Source organism: Xiphophorus hellerii, chromosome 19, assembly GCF_003331165.1.
Source record: "Xiphophorus hellerii strain 12219 chromosome 19, Xiphophorus_hellerii-4.1, whole genome shotgun sequence".
NCBI classification, from domain to species: Eukaryota; Metazoa; Chordata; class Actinopteri; order Cyprinodontiformes; family Poeciliidae; genus Xiphophorus; species Xiphophorus hellerii.
Genome location: NC_045690.1, coordinates 11,367,618 through 11,383,448, shown reverse-complemented (window position 1 = coordinate 11,383,448; position 15,831 = coordinate 11,367,618). Strand labels below are relative to the sequence as shown.

Sequence of the window (15,831 nt, the reverse complement as noted above, 5' to 3'; positions counted from 1 at the left end):
GATTGTTCACTGTGTACTTTGAGAATGAGGTGGATGTAATAATGGCTGTTTGCATACCTTTTTCTTACAGGAATAACTTTGTGTTTCAATGGCAGGAACCATGTCAAATCAAAGAGCAATGTTTTTTTGTTTTTTTTAAGTTCTATACAACATGAAAATCTGACTTTCTATACTTTAATACAGTTATTAAGTAACTGTATTATGTAATATATTTGCTGTTGTTTCTTTCCACAGAGCTGCATACCTTATAAATTGCTTTTAAAATTGATGCGATCCAATGTCTTGTTACTTGACGCTTAGGGTTGTTGGGTCATTTCTTTTTCTATTTTCTATTTTGAAAACAAACTCTTTCTTGATATTTAACAGACAACTCTAAGTGTTGACAATTTCCTCAGCTAACTACGCAGGAAAAAATTAACAGCATGTGGATGTGGAGAATTGTTATAAATAAACAACAAGAGACCTAAATTAACAATAAAACTTAATTAGTCGCAATAAATATTTGTACATCCTGAAAACTTCATTATAATTTAGCCATCTGTGTATTGAATGAACATGATCCAGGCCTGTTAATTTTGTTAATAAGATGATGTTGCTACGATACTCAACTTGATAAAACATGGCAAGTTAAAGCAAGAACATACTTCACCTTCCTGTGCAAGGCACAAATCAGCAAAATGTTCTAAACTGAAAATTGATCCAACCACATATTATAATTCCTGTGGTTCAGTTTAATTGCAGCTACTTCCTGTTTAGACAAGAAATAGCTGAAATAAAAACTCAATTATCTTTGCTGATAGATGCTTTCTTGACAGCATCTTTGCTTAACATGCTGCACTCAATATTTAAAATAAATTTGTCATTGACAAACACATTTTTAATATTCTTATTAATGAATGTGACTTTTTAAGTGCCAGGGTTTGAAATCATTTCATTGGAGAATAACGGGTCCTGTTCGGATTTCAAAGTAGTGTAAAATATTCCACGGGACCGTCCGAATCTTGGCAAAGCTGCTACTTCCAGAGGGGATCTCAGCAGCAGGCTGCAGCACTGTGTGGTGTCTGAGGTGTGGTGACATGATGTGGGCTGACAGGTGGCACTGTGGGTAATAGGGCTAAAACTCCCATCATGCAGCCTGCTGAGACCCATTCCTATCACTCTGGCTGACCAAATGTGCTCACCTACTCAGTCGCTTCACGCTCATTACTGCATTGTGATTAAAAGCTGCAGCAAAGTCACAACTGGGATGTAGCTTTGAGGTGTGGGGTGACTGAAATTAACTGAGAAGTAAAGCTTAAAGCTGTGTGCGCACAGTTGGCAGATTATAGCAACAAACTGTGCTGCATACAGTAACTGTCTTTCAGCAGGTCAGTCACCATTTAAATGCACTCATGGTAAAATAGTGCATTTAAACAAACTTAAATTTGTTTAATTTGCTTAAGCAAATTTAAGAATTTGTTTTAAGCAAATTCTTAAACAACCTTGCTAGGCTGTTGTTATTTGTTGCTATTATCTGCCATCTTAACAGAATGATGTAAAAGTTCTGTCACATCACATCATGTTTTATAACATCCCCATAATTTCCTCGCATGTGACTGAATATTTAACATTTCATAATGATTTCCATGATCGCGTTTCCAATGGTTAGAATTTGTTTTTGAATTAAATTGCAATTAATCCATATGTGATCAAAAAAGTAATTCATTCAGGAACTTTGTTCACAGGGTTCACAGACTGTTTTCAATCCTGTATTTCTGTTAATTATGATTTTCTGCTATAAGTTAATGAAAACAAATTTAATTTAAGTTTGTTTTTCTGTGATGCTGTTTTCAAGTTCATAAGTGAACGGTATAGTAAAAATAAAATTAGATTGATTGCATTGCAAAAAAATAAAAATAAATAAATAATAATTCAATTCCTTTATTTTTACTTCTTTAGAATTAGTTTTTGAATTAAATTGCAATTAAATCCATATGCGAACACACATTTTACATACAATAAAAATGTGTTTCTTTTGTCCACCAAACAAAACATTTGACACCAATTCAGATCAAGAGATTTCAAATAAAGAGCAACAAGCACTGGATCACTGGATCTAGCTGTATTATGGACTTTGTCATTATGCAAAGCAGACCTTTTGAAGACGTTTCTGACCTATCTACATGCAAAAGTGAACAACACGGTAATGATCTGCCTCCAGCAGCAAAATTCGGATTAGGGTAACTTTTAGGTAGACAATAATTTTGCTCTCTTTAACATCATTTGTAAACAATGATAATTTTTCCTATAATATTTACCCCAAAATTTATTTTTGTTACATATACATATACATACATACAACCTTTTGCACAATGGCAGCATTAAAGACAACATGGGAATCAGTTTTAGATCTTCATCGATTAACTATTGGGCTTTTCAGTATTTTTTTGGTGGTTTATAATTCGTCTTTAATAGGTAGTTTATAGATTTGAATTAGTGAGTCTTTGTTGGGTGTCTATGGGTGAATTGATAATAAATTTGATTTTAATTACTTATTTTTTCAACTAAAGTCTTTGGTGTTCTGTTGATGTTACATTCACTCTAAATCCTGAGGTATATACAGGTGATGTTCTCATACTTCCTTTAGTGTAATATCTCGAGCAAAGGAAGTAAACATCCATCAGTGATTTTAAAAAGCTATGTACTGATTTATTCATGAGCATCAATCTATTTTCAACTAACTTAATGTAGTTGTATTACTAAGAAGAAACAAAAATTACATCCAGCAGAATGGACAGACATCACATCCTGCTTTTGTGTTTGCTTTTGTGTCTTGGCATATCTTGCAGCTTCATATTTCAAAAGCAGTTCCACAACCGGAAAGACGTACAAACATTATTAGTTCTTCAACAATTTATTTCTTTTCCATCAAAAGAAATGCACAGATCAGCAAAGCTATTACATACAAATCGCCATACAATAGCAGTTCTATTTTTTTTTTTTTTGTTGACGTTGAGGGATGATCGGTTTATTCCATTTGTTGTTTTTACACTGTATCTCGAACATTTGAAGTTATGCTGCATTCAGCAACAAAATAGGAAATACCAACGTTTTTTTCTTCCACGTTTAACCACAAACTACGTACTGTATCTGGTCAATTAACAGATTATCGCTCCAGTAAGACTATTGTATTACATACAATACGGAAAAAAACCCAAACATTTTGCATAGCTTCATTGTAATGTAGATACAGTACTGTAAGGCACTTCATAAAAAATTTTAGGCATTTATTTTACCTTTTGCCACTTCTCTGTAGAAACATCACTTTAATATGCAATGTTACAACATCTGAATAAAACTTTTCTGTAGTCACATTTTTGCCCACTAAGTATATCTTCTACACTTCTCTGCTTTTCTTTTGGCATTAAGTCTCAGGTTCGACATTCATACATTGTGCATAATATTGACTGAAACATTGTCTGATAACCCCACACACCCACTATTTTTCCAAAACACTATAAATAAATAAATAAATATTAAAAAAATTGTGCAATAACTTGGGGTTATGTTGTTGAAAAGGCAACACACGTCAATAACAAGTCCCGAATCTAAAACAGATCAAATAAGTCTGAGTAAGTCAGAGGTCCTTTTTTTTCTGTACCAACAGTGGCGATCAACATGACCTCCACTCATGTCTTGTTTTTAATAAAAACATTTCTTTAAGTTTCTTGCCAAACATTTCTAAAGAAATGCTGGGTTGATGGCAGGGGTGTGTGTGTGTGTGTGTGTGTGGGGGTGTGTTGGTGTGTGTGTTGTATCTGTCTGAATAGAGGAGAGGAAAATGCATCTTCTCTATCCCAGCTGGTCTTCGTACTGCTTCCGGAAGCAATCTCCAGCTGGGAAGAAATCCCAGCAGCGCTCCTGATACATCTTCCACACATAGGACTCCTGGGCACCAAGCAGAGACAGTCTTATGATATTAAAAAAGCCAACTTAAATTAAGGAACTTGAAATCCTCACACAACATGTCTACACATCAGAGGTAGCAATTCTGTGTGATTCAGGATCATTTTCTTAACCAATAGAAATTGCTCTCTTCATATTCGCAGCACTTTTAATGTGTTTGGATAGTTTTAGTTTAACTAGTAAACTAGTTTGGTGCACCTCGAACCAAAGTAGCTGACAACTGGTTTTACATTTTTATAACCAAACAAGATCAGACAGATGACTGAAGGATCTTATAGTGATAGAATTACTTTCATTATAGTATGTAATCCCTTTGGCAGTCATATAAGAAGGTGACATGTTATGAATAGGGATGGGAAATATGTACTTTGTTCCTTGGTATTTGTTCTATTTAATCATTGTTGTGACAATTCCTTATGGCAGTAAATTTCATTAGTGCCATATTTGTATGGAAAATGTATTTGTGGTTTAGACAACAAAGTTCTGTGTCTGACAGTGCCCTTGATAACCCGTGAAGCTAGTTGAGGGACGGGATGCCAACCCACAGCTGTGTGTTACTACTGTCACTGGCATGAGGAGCCAGGCTGTTGAGGTTTTGTACAATTTTCCTAGTAGTTACTAAGGCCCCTATTTGCTAAATGAATGATTTAGCAAATTCAGTTATGCAGCGTAACCCACATATGCATTTTCCTTACAACTGTGGCATCAAAAATAAATATGTTTTTCAATTATATAAGATTTATTGCTAGGAAGAGCTGTTACTACAAAGAGACACCTCACCAATTCAAAACACAGGATTAAGGGATAAGAACGAGAGACAATGGATATATGAGATTCAGACTACTATTATTGAGGGTTTTTTTTTGTTCTTTTTCTAAATCAAAATCATAAATACAGAGATTGTGAATATAAGCTCTTAAAAATTAATGATCTGCCCAATGTGGGCAGATCATGAATTTATAGTAATTGTACAATGTGGTTGGTTGAATCTTTCTTATTGATGATCTTTGTCTTCACATTAACTTGGTAGTTGATAAGAAATGTTTTATTCAAAGAAGCTTTATAACTTCTATGTTTGCAGTTCGACTGTCCCTTTAAGAATTTCTTAGGGAAAGGCTTTGTGCATAGAGAAGATACTCTACCTGGCCAGTGTGCTCTGTTTCATCCTTATTGATGAGGTACATCAGGAAAAACCTTAAAAAACAAAGACATCACTCTTAGTTCGTAACATTCTACAGACCTGCACACAGACAAGAGAGAGAGAGAATGAGATGTGCAGATTCAAATTTGTTATATGATGCCACATTATTTTTGGACAATCAATGTCTGAGGCGAGAGTCTAAACAAAGCAACAAAACCCTGCCTCCATCCCCGAATCACCTGCTGCTTCCAAAATCAGGTGTAAATGGCAACGAGCCACCATATCTCTGTGGGCGTCACAGCACGCCAGTTCATAATGAATACTGCATGAGAGTGCACTATTGCAAACCTATTTTCCAATAAAGTTCATAGCATTAAATAGTAATGAAGCGAGATAATGAGGTCGTCTCGGATCCACCGGCTAGCTGACTGTGAGAGCAAATGGACTGAGACGTTTTGTTAGTGGTGTTATGCAGAAGCAATGGCCAAGCAGGGTGTTCAGAGGAAGCACACGGGGGGAGGGACATCTCCTGGATCGAGTGATCTGGATCATTTGGCCCAAGTAACTAAATGTGCTAAATCTATCAGTCAAGTAGTTACAGATCAAAAGAAACACATAATGGGGAAAAATGGACATACTAATTACACTAATACTAATACATAGCAGATTTGTACTTACAGGTAGTTGGCCAAATTGTGCTCTTGCAGGGTGTGAGTCTCAAAGCCATGAGGTGTTGTGTCAAAGTAGTCATTACCAATGCCGCAAATGAAACATTTGGTCTGATGGCAGAAGATAAAAATATGTTTATGGGATTTATTCTACTTTGCTTCACTAGCATTGTTGTGTTTGGTAAGTGTGATATAAGGCACTCTCCCCCAGGTTGATTTCATGTCTCCTGTAGTTTTGAGTTAATCTAAGATTGTAACATCACACGTGTCAGCACCTGATTCATGTTTTATGTGAATACGAAAGGCTGAGAAAATTACTCAGAAGAAGGCATGCTAAGTTGTATGTAGTGTGAAAAAAGCACGCAATTTTATGTTGCCTCCGTCATATATTTTGTCTAAGATTACCCCATCATGTATGTAATAATTAAATGTATGTATTGACAGACACAAAACATACACTATTGACAAAAATAATCCTGAAATTGAGTCAAAATCCCCATTAAATGATGTAAAACATTTTCTTACCTCCATGTCTTCTTTTACTTGTTCCTGCTGATCTCTTAGTTCTCCAAAGGCGTCAATAATCAAACCTACATCCACAAACAGATGTTATGGGCACAAATAAGCATCATCCTAAAGACAAACAGTGTCTTGCAAATGTAATTTTGAACTATTTTTCCTTCTTTCATGTTGCAGCTGCAAAAGTCACTCTTTTTGGGGGGTTTTATGAGGTACACTGCAACTGTATTCACACTGCCTGAGTCAATACTTTGTAAAATCTCCTTTTTCTTTGTGTTTCTATCAGCTTTGCAAATCATCTTTCCTTATTCTTTTTAGAGAAAACCACAAGCTCGGTCAGATTGTATGGAGCAATCTGACAGCAAATTACAAGTCTTGACTTTGACTGGGCCATTAAAAAACTTTTATTCAATTTGGTAAAAACTAATGATCTTAAAAGGGGAGGAGCTTGGATCTTGACTTTGACCAATAGGGGGAAAGCTGAATCTGTATCCCCACCTATCAGACTCCCCCTCTCCTCATCTTACCCCTTTTCCAATTTAAATTCTTAGAAAGAGTCAGAAGGAAAAGCAAAAGAGAACATAAAGAAAATTTAAAAAGAAATCTTTAAAAAAAAAACCCAAAACAAAACAAAAGCAGAAAAAGAATTAAAACAGGAGGGGAAAAAAATAGAAGAAATATTACAAGACAAAATAAATCAATACATGCTAAAAAAAAAAGTAAATATTTCGTTATTATTAACAGTAAATAATAACGAAATAAATAAATACACAATATGAAAAAAATATAAGAAAACTAATAAAAATATAAGATTTGAAATAAAACTTAAATTACATATTAGTGATATATTAAATTAAAACTTTTAAAAATTATAAACATATTAGTTTATAATATGTTTATTATTATAAACACATATTAGTTTATGTGTCTATTATGTGAAAGTTCTAAACTGTCAAATAAGTTTAGAAAGTGGTTTTTTTTTCATTAAATATTTAGCACATTAATTACTTTATCAAGCTCTCAATTCATTTCGACATGTATGGACAGTTTTGACAGGTACCACTTTTGTTTTGTGCCACTTTGTTTTTCTTTTATCACAGAAACCTTTCCGCTCTCAAAAATAGCAATCAAGTTTGCGGCTACAATATGACAAAATCTAAAAGAGTTGAATGGGAAGTGAGGAGTATGTAATAAAAAATATCAGACAGCATCTTTGAGCCAAATGAAACAGATCGTTTTATCCTTTCCTAAAAATATTTTTAGTAAAGACTGTGTGTACACTTGACAAACCTACCTTGAATGATAGCCAGCAGGATAACAATGACAAAGAAGAAGAAAGTAATGTCAAAAAGGATGCGGTAGAGTTCATATGGGTCGCCCGCCGGGTCCTCGATTTCGTCCCCAATGCCGCCTCCTGCTCTCACCCCAACGTACATGTGGAACAAGTAGCACTACGAAGACAAAAATGGAAAATTGTTTTAAGTGTGAGAATGAGACGCAAGTTAAGTTGGAGAAAAAACAATTAAATGGCATCTTCCGTTCACCGTCATCATGTCATCACACTTCATGTCTGGCTCATCGTCATCTGCACTTTTGTTGTAGAACTTCCTGAAGAAGTTAAAGGCCACCACAGTATAGAGATAGACCACGACTGCCAGCAAGCCGACTGTCAACACAAGCTGCAGAGGAAAATATGAAACAGTCATTACCATCTGCCACTGTACTGTTATTACATGTTTTGGTTTGACACATAATCAGCACAGCAGAGGCAGGTTTGACAATCACCATTTGTTCTCTTTAACAAGGAGAACCGCGGGATCTTGATAGAGAGGAGCAGGTGAGATCAAAAGAGCTGAAACATTTATTTGCTAGTAATAAATCTAATTAATACATTTAATTTTACATCTAACATAAAGCTCTGTCCAGACTTGGCCCACACACTAATCTGCTTGTCAGCTTGAAAGATAAAATAAAGGAAGCTGCAAAAAATTAAGCTTGGACTATAAACATGGTTGATGGATCTACCCACGGGCCAATAACTTTGAAAGTGTCAGTAATTCCTAAAGGTCTCAAACATTTTAGATTTTCTCTCACCTCTGAGACTATGATGAAATTAAAGTTTGATTTATGCCTCTGGTTATTTTATAGTTGGGGTCCAGATTGCAAGAAAATTTCAATGAGAAAGCTAAAGTCATTTTAGCTTAATTCTTATCAGCCTTACTGCATATTACCCTGCATAACCTATAAGTTGTTTTTCAAAAAAAAGATATAAAAAAATAAAAACCTGCACATACAGGTCAGGCAGTATTCAAGCCTGGTTTTAGTTGAACCAAAAAAATGCTCCAAAATGCAGTTAATTTATGATTTAACAAGGATATTTTCTGTGGAAAATTAATTTTTCCACAGAAGGTTGGGTGGTTTGGGTAGCGTCTCCACTTAAAAAAAAAGTCATAATTTGAAAATTGCCTTTTGTATTTACTCAAGTTATATTTGTCAATTATTAAAATTAGTTTAACTAGTGCACTCAGTTTTAACTGTATATGTAATTGCAGTGATATAGTTAAAGTTGGTTTGTTGTTTAAAATACTTCAATTAAAAATTCTAATCTTCAAAAAATAGGATCTTTTCAGCACTTCTCTTGACTTACAAAGCAACAATTAAAGACTGATCTTCTTTTGCTGATTGTAGCTTGTAGGCTAAAACTATTATGAGCCTCACACAAACCTTACCCTCAATCCTTAACTCAGCACTGACCCCTGTTGTCTAGAAGAAGACTTGCCTCCTTCTTACCTGTTTCCCATTATGAGTGACAGAGGACAGGATTGTGCGGAGGGTCTTGAAACCCATGGCGATGTCCAGCAGATGGGCAGCGAAGAAAAAGTTGTTGTAGTGCCCCAGAATGGACATGGTTGTGTACCAAACTAGATACAGGAATGACTATTGCAGACACAAAATGATCAGAATCAATAACTGAGTGACACAAAAAGGAAAATCCCAAAATATGATTGTCACATTTCATGTCAACTTACATTGTCCGTAAACACCACTCCCAATTTCCAGACGTGGTATTTTGTATCGATTGAGCTCAGCCTGGAAAAGGAAAGAAGCTGATATTAATCATTCATATTTTCTGTTTGCCCTCCATTTTTTTCACATGCAGCTCCAGTCTAGTAGCTATTTATTGCTCCAATCTCACACCATGACACTAGTGATGCCTCCTTGGCAACCGTTTCCTCTGTGGGGTTGAAATCCAGAGCACTCTTGTCCAACCCCAGCAGCTCTGCTATCCTCTCTGCTCCGTACAGGTCTCCATACTTTTTTATCACCTGCAAACAGCAGTCACAAAAATAAACAAACAAGTGAGAAGACTAGCAGGGAGGTTTTACTTTAAAGCTTGTGCGGATTACAGATTTAACCAAGAAAACAAATATTTGAACAACTTACTTTGCGTTTGACAAATTTATCCCAGTAGTTGTTGGGAAAGGAGCTGATAAAAGCCACAAAAGCACACATAAAAATTAAACCATTGTTACAGCTCAGAGAGAAATACCAGTGATGTGATTGACTCACGGGGTATTGATGACCAGTCTGTCCCACTGTCCTTTAATGTCGTCATCAGACGGCTGCTCGGTAATATAGAGGCCTGCAAACTCCAGCTTCCTAGCTATTTCCTTTTCTCGTTTAAACACAACCAGAGGCACCTTGTGTAAAGAAAAACACTCTTTTAGGTTAAAGTCTTAAACACTAACATCCCATGATTTTCAGAGAAAAAGAGATTATAAATACTAACTTGATTTTCATGTTCAAAAAGTAAAAATCAAAATGATAAGTCTTTCAAAAATAGAATGAAAATTCTAAGATTAAATTTGAATAGCAATAAGATTCATGAGTGTTTTTTTTTTGCAGCTTCATTTAATCGAGGCAGAGTAAAGCTATTTTATGAGGTTTTCAAGATGGTTCCCACTCAAGAAAAAAAAATCTACCTATCTAATAAAGCTACTGCCATGATACAGAATGTTTTCCTACTTGTGAGTGATAAAGTTTATGGTGCTACTTCATGGTGCCATTTATGAGCCTTTACAATTATGTACTATTTTGTGTTTATCTAACACATTAAATACCAGATTACAAATGTGATATTGTAATCTGACAAATAGAATAGAACATAATTTATTGTTTGTCACTGTACATATGTACATTGAGATTAAAGCCAGCTCCAAAACAGGGCAAACAATGTAGGAAAATATATAAAAATAAATATGGTGATATTTACAATCTTAAATAAGTTAAAATTGATCTTTGTATATACACATACACATATAACCATCATGTAATTGTGTGCAGATAGTGCTAAAGTTCAAGGAAATGAATAGTTTTGCAATGGACAGCTTACATAATGACATTTTTTGTCAATATACCTTCAAATAGTAGTATCCCACCACACACAGGAAAGATATGATGGTATGTAGTATTGCCAGACAACAAAGTGCTGGTGCCATGTAACCAGTGCTTTCCTGCAGGACAAAGTACTCGAGTGCTCCTTCATCCTCCTCCTCTCCTACTCTGCCTCTCCGGTTCCAGGGGTCTTCATCTTCGGAGTAATCACCAGTCACCTAAAAGACAATTTTATTAACATGTAAAAAAAGCAAACAAGGTCAAATCCTTAATCGTAATATCAGAATGGTTTAAAAACAAATGTACCTTGTAGAAGAGAAGTATGAAGTTGATTGCAAAGGCAACAAAAAGTGCCAAGAAGCGCAAGTTGTAGAAATTTCTAGCCAGGTAGTTCTATAAAAAAAATATGAGAATAATTTCTGCATGAGTTATATATGCAACTTATTCAATTACAGTTTACTTTACAGTTCTGGTGCTTCATTTTTAAAAAATGAACTAAGAATGCATTTGTTGTAAGCAATACATTTTCATGTTGATATGTGATCAGGTTTTTATGTAAAGTCTAAACTTAACGCTGCAGGCTAAATACTGTAGATTAACAGCTATTCATAACATCTGCTCAGAAACATCACATGTGAGCTTTTTAAATGCTAAAACAAAAACTTTCAATCAGAATGAATGACAAAAAACATTCGGTGGTTAAAGTGTGCAAAAAAGGCAAAATATTTGTCTGTATTTTTTAGTCCAAGTTTGTCTTCTCCTGTTGTCATGACAACTGCCTTCAAAGCAATGTGTGGGTGTGCTTGGTTATCCATTGTTAAACCTGATGAACAGTGAATAATTCCTTGTTAATCAGTCTCAAGCATAACAAATTTTAAGATGCTTTGGCCAAGCGAAAGGATTTGACTTGGTGTTAAGAGGAATCATAGGTAATCTTCTGACCAGCATCTTAGTCTGGTAGATTTCTAAGCCAGCCAGAAAGCTGGCCATAAAGGCCTCTGGTGGTTCTTTCCTCAGGCCGAGCCTCTTCTTTGGGGCTCTTCTCTCCTCTATTGAATGCTGTGGAGGAGCTTCGTCCTTGGCCTTGTCGTGGTCCTTTTTCTCACCATCCTCTGAACTGCAAACATAAATTCCATTATTGACAGTGTGAAGTATGTAGGCCTGTCACGATAGCAAATTTTGCTGAGCGATTAATTGTCTCAAAAAATTATTGCGATAAACGATAATATTGTCTGAAGACCTTTTTACACTGATTTAATGGAAATGACGTAATAATGCATGTGATTTCCTGCCAAAGATAGATACACTTTATTTTCAAAAGAATATTTAACACTGGAACTGATAAACTAAATAAACAAAACAACCAAAAACAAAATGGATTCTCAGTCTCCATTAACAAAAAATGTACTTGATAAAAACTAAACAACATAAAGCCAAAGTGGAAATAAATACTGCATTCAACCAAAAGAGTGCAGATTATGAAGTCTGTATATTATGTTGCCCTTCAGTAATAATTAGATTTAAATAGAGAAGATGGGCACATCGACTACCTGATGCAATAGTTCACACTACATGATTTTTTGCTCCTATTTTTCCCCATACAACAATCTTAGACCTTTGGTCTTTCTAAGATTCTGTGGTGTGTTACGGTAGATCCTCGTTGCCGCTCCGATCTAAATCAGGGGTTTTCCCCACTGGGAGCTTTAACGCTGCCTGTTGAAAGTGACAGGTAGCCAATCAGAAAGCGAGGATTCTCCTCCGTGTTTTCTGAGGGGAAATTACGTCGGGGAATCCCAAACAGCTGACACGGCGCAACCCGAAGTCCAGCCGACTTGGAAACAACATTAATGTTTATTCAACATGCAAAGAATATAGAAATGACAAGAGGAGGAGTTGGAGCGAAATTGCTACCGCAGTTGATAAACCCGGTAACTTTTCAGCTGTTCTTCGTTAACGTGACGTAAATAGGTTCTAATGATTTTCATTCAGTCAGGACTTTACGCTGACACTAGCCACATGCATTGCAGGTAGATTGTAGTAAAGCATTGATTAATACCTGGTTTTAAAATTAGTTCACTGAACTTGTAGCCATTATTTTGTGCCCATTGTTGGACACCACACGGCAGGAATGAACCCGATCGAACCGTTATACCTAGGATTTCTGTCGGCTCATGTGTGATCTGTCAGGTTTTGAAAATGGGCCGACAATCGGCCGACAGCTCTAAGATCGTGTAGTGTGTGCTGGGCTTTACACTGAGGAAATGAGGAAGGGAGGATCAGTGGAGAGCACCGGAGTTAAGGTGTCATTAACAGAAAGAGAAAAAGGTCGGGAGAGACGATAATGCCGATAATTGAAATGACGTCGATAGTTTTAATTTATCGTACGATTAATCGATTTATCGTTTATCGCGACAGGCCTAGAAGTATGTAAGAAAAAAAGTGTTTGAAGAATAAGAGTGAATGCAGAAGCGTTTCTATGCATACAAGTACAAAGTTTGTACTTTATGAAAAACTACACTCACTCTCCCTTCTCTGAGTCTGATTTGTAGTCTCCATTTGAAGCCTTCTTCTTTGCAGCCATCTGTTAAAAAAATTGTGTGTTCAACATTTATTTTCAAGTCAAAATTACTGAAGCACAAAATAAATGACACAATACACAAGGCAGTTATGGTTCACAGTTAATCTATTTTGCTTTTGCCTTAATAATATTGCAAAAAAAAATTAATAATGCTTTTTTTTCAATCCACAATTAGGCTCACCTTTGTGTTGCTTTATCACATAATATTCCAATAATAGACATTGATGTTGTAACAAGACTAAATTTGAAGAAGTTGAAGAACAAATACAGTACTTTGAAAGGTATTATTACTGACCTGTGCCTTCTTCTGCTTGACGGCGCTGGCTATTGATGGAGCATCTCCCACCACCACCTCCGATACATCCCCCAAACCTGGCTCAGTTCCATGCTTGCCCTCCCTCTTTGGCTGTATGTTGAGCAGCTCCGCCATGAGGTCAGCCTCCGCTGCATCGCCCTGAGCCATCTGACCCATCTCCTCCAATGCTGAGGCGTCGTTGGCCTCCATTTTTTCCGTTTCCAGGACATCTCCATGAATCCCAAATTGAGTGGGGTCAGGCATGTTTCCCAAAATATCAGTCACCTTCATATTCTTAGCCCCTTCGACCAGGCCACCCCCAAACATAGTGGTCCACAAGATGTGGAAGAAACCCCAAATCAGGCTGTAGATAAAGTGGAAAAGACCAGTGATGATCATCCAGAAAAAAGAGAAGAAGCCCTTCACCATCTCCCTCACACTCATCTTCCTGAATTTCCGATATTGCCGCCTCATGCTCTTCAGAGTGAGCAGTTGTCGTAAGTGACACAGGTTCTTTCTCATTGAGATGCAGGCAATTGTGAAAGCTGAGGAAGACTCCATCATGACGTTCTCCTCTTCTTCCTCATCCTGGTTCTCTACTACATTTTGGCTCTCGTCCTCATCTTCGTCAGAACGCTCAACAGGATCCGGCTCCGAGATCTGAGAAGCCAGCTGCATTTCAAAGATGGTGTCTTCACAGAAGTTGACAAACAGCTCCATCTTCTCACTCTCCCCGCCCTCATTGACCACATCAAATATGAACTGCCGCTTCGACTCTTTCACCTGAGGCTTTTCCCATTGGGTGCGACTTGACTCGCTGATCTCAAAGTAGACCCTCTCGATGCGTTTGGCTCCACCCATGATCTCAATACGACCCAAGAAAGGTTCAAAGTAGCTCAGGACACTTTCAGCCAGGTTAAGGAACGTAGAGAGACGAGCATCGTGGGGCATATGCTCAGAAAGGTTGGTGAGCAACACAGCCACATTGAAGCCAATGTCCTTTGCTGGTTCATGAAATCTCTCCACAAATTGTTTGTAGCTAAACATGTCGTTTTCGTCAGCCTCAGCACAGGAGAGAAGAAACTCAATTTCAGACTGAGAGTACTGCTTCTGGTTCTCCATGGACTTTTGAAAGTCCTTCTTAGAAATGACGCCTTTACTCTCTGAGTCGTATTCCTTAAAACTGTCTGATGTCGTCAAGTCCTTCAGCTTGAGGAACATGTCAAAAAATTTCAGAATCATCTCCACGTTACTTGAAGACTCCACCAAGGTGTCAACCATCTGTTTGCCAATAGTTCCATTCACAACGTTACCTGTTAAGCAACAAGGTCATTGAATAAGGGTTTGTTAGGAATTACATTGATGGGAAAAAAGTGTAGTGCTGAACTTTTTTGCATTTTGTCATGTTCCAACCACTAACTTCAATTTATTTTAATTGGGATTTTTTGTGATAAACAAAGCACTGGAAAATGTCACATTGTTTTCAAAATTAGTTACATTTTGTATTCAGTGTATCTGATTGGACTTTGTAAAACCACCTTTGGATGGAATTACAGCACAATGTTTTTTGGGGAATGTCTCCACCAGTAATATAGATCAAGGTAAACAGGAATAAAGACCATCTGTAAGTTCTGCCACAGATTCATTTGGATTTAGGTCTGGACTTTGACATACCCACTCTAAGACACAAACCTGCTTTGCCATAAAGCATTCATCTGTAGCTCTGCGTTTATTTTTTAAGGTACTGTCCTGATGGAAATGTCTATTTTTAAAGAAGCTCTGTCAATCTCCCATTCAACCTTGATCAACTTCCCTATCTGCTGAAGAAAAGCATTCTCCACATCATGTTGATACCACCACATTCTAATGATTTGTTTATGGTAATGTAAATTTTTTGCGTGATTTTTCACATGTAGCTAAAAAAAGTAGATGAGACATGTGGGTCTCATCTGTCCAAAGTACATTCCCAAAAACGCTTGGTCTGACCCCTGCAAGGCTTTATTTAGACCTTCTTTCTTCAAGTAAAGTCTTTCTCTTTGGCACTCTTCCATAAAATCCAGATCCATAAAGTGCACAATTAATAGATGTTCTGTCCAGAATTTCTCCCATTTGAATTCTCTGCAGCTTCCTTAAAGTAACAATGTGTGATGGCAAAAGTGCCAACTATTTTCTGATCCAAAGCTTGGAATATTGTTTTATAGCTTAACTCTTTCATTGTGCCTGACTTGTCTGCTATATCCCTTGCTCTTTACTATGCCATTTGTTAAATCTAAATTACACCTAAATTACA

The 15,831-nt window shown here is 36.5% G+C and overlaps 1 protein-coding gene across 10 annotated transcripts in view; it reads right to left on the bottom strand.

Moving 5' to 3' along the window:
- Positions 1-2,877: 2,877 nt before the first annotated feature.
- LOC116709039 (ryanodine receptor 3) overlaps positions 2,878-15,831 on the bottom strand; it is a 109,615-nt gene continuing 96,661 nt past the window's right edge. For 9 of the 10 annotated variants that reach the window (XM_032547280.1, XM_032547285.1, XM_032547283.1 and 6 more), the window contains 16 exons: positions 13,542-14,854; positions 13,191-13,249; positions 11,611-11,785; positions 10,975-11,061; positions 10,692-10,886; positions 9,844-9,974; positions 9,718-9,760; positions 9,472-9,599; positions 9,303-9,363; positions 9,064-9,210; positions 7,818-7,952; positions 7,568-7,724; positions 6,280-6,344; positions 5,765-5,865; positions 5,088-5,139; positions 2,878-3,927 (listed from right to left, as the gene is read on the bottom strand). In XM_032547280.1, coding sequence (XP_032403171.1) covers positions 3,832-3,927; positions 5,088-5,139; positions 5,765-5,865; positions 6,280-6,344; positions 7,568-7,724; positions 7,818-7,952; positions 9,064-9,210; positions 9,303-9,363; positions 9,472-9,599; positions 9,718-9,760; positions 9,844-9,974; positions 10,692-10,886; positions 10,975-11,061; positions 11,611-11,785; positions 13,191-13,249; positions 13,542-14,854 — 2,945 coding nt within the window. In that variant the 3' untranslated portion in view covers positions 2,878-3,831. The remainder of the gene's footprint in view (positions 3,928-5,087; positions 5,140-5,764; positions 5,866-6,279; positions 6,345-7,567; positions 7,725-7,817; positions 7,953-9,063; positions 9,211-9,302; positions 9,364-9,471; positions 9,600-9,717; positions 9,761-9,843; positions 9,975-10,691; positions 10,887-10,974; positions 11,062-11,610; positions 11,786-13,190; positions 13,250-13,541; positions 14,855-15,831) is intronic. The other variant, XR_004336805.1, reaches the window with a different exon arrangement.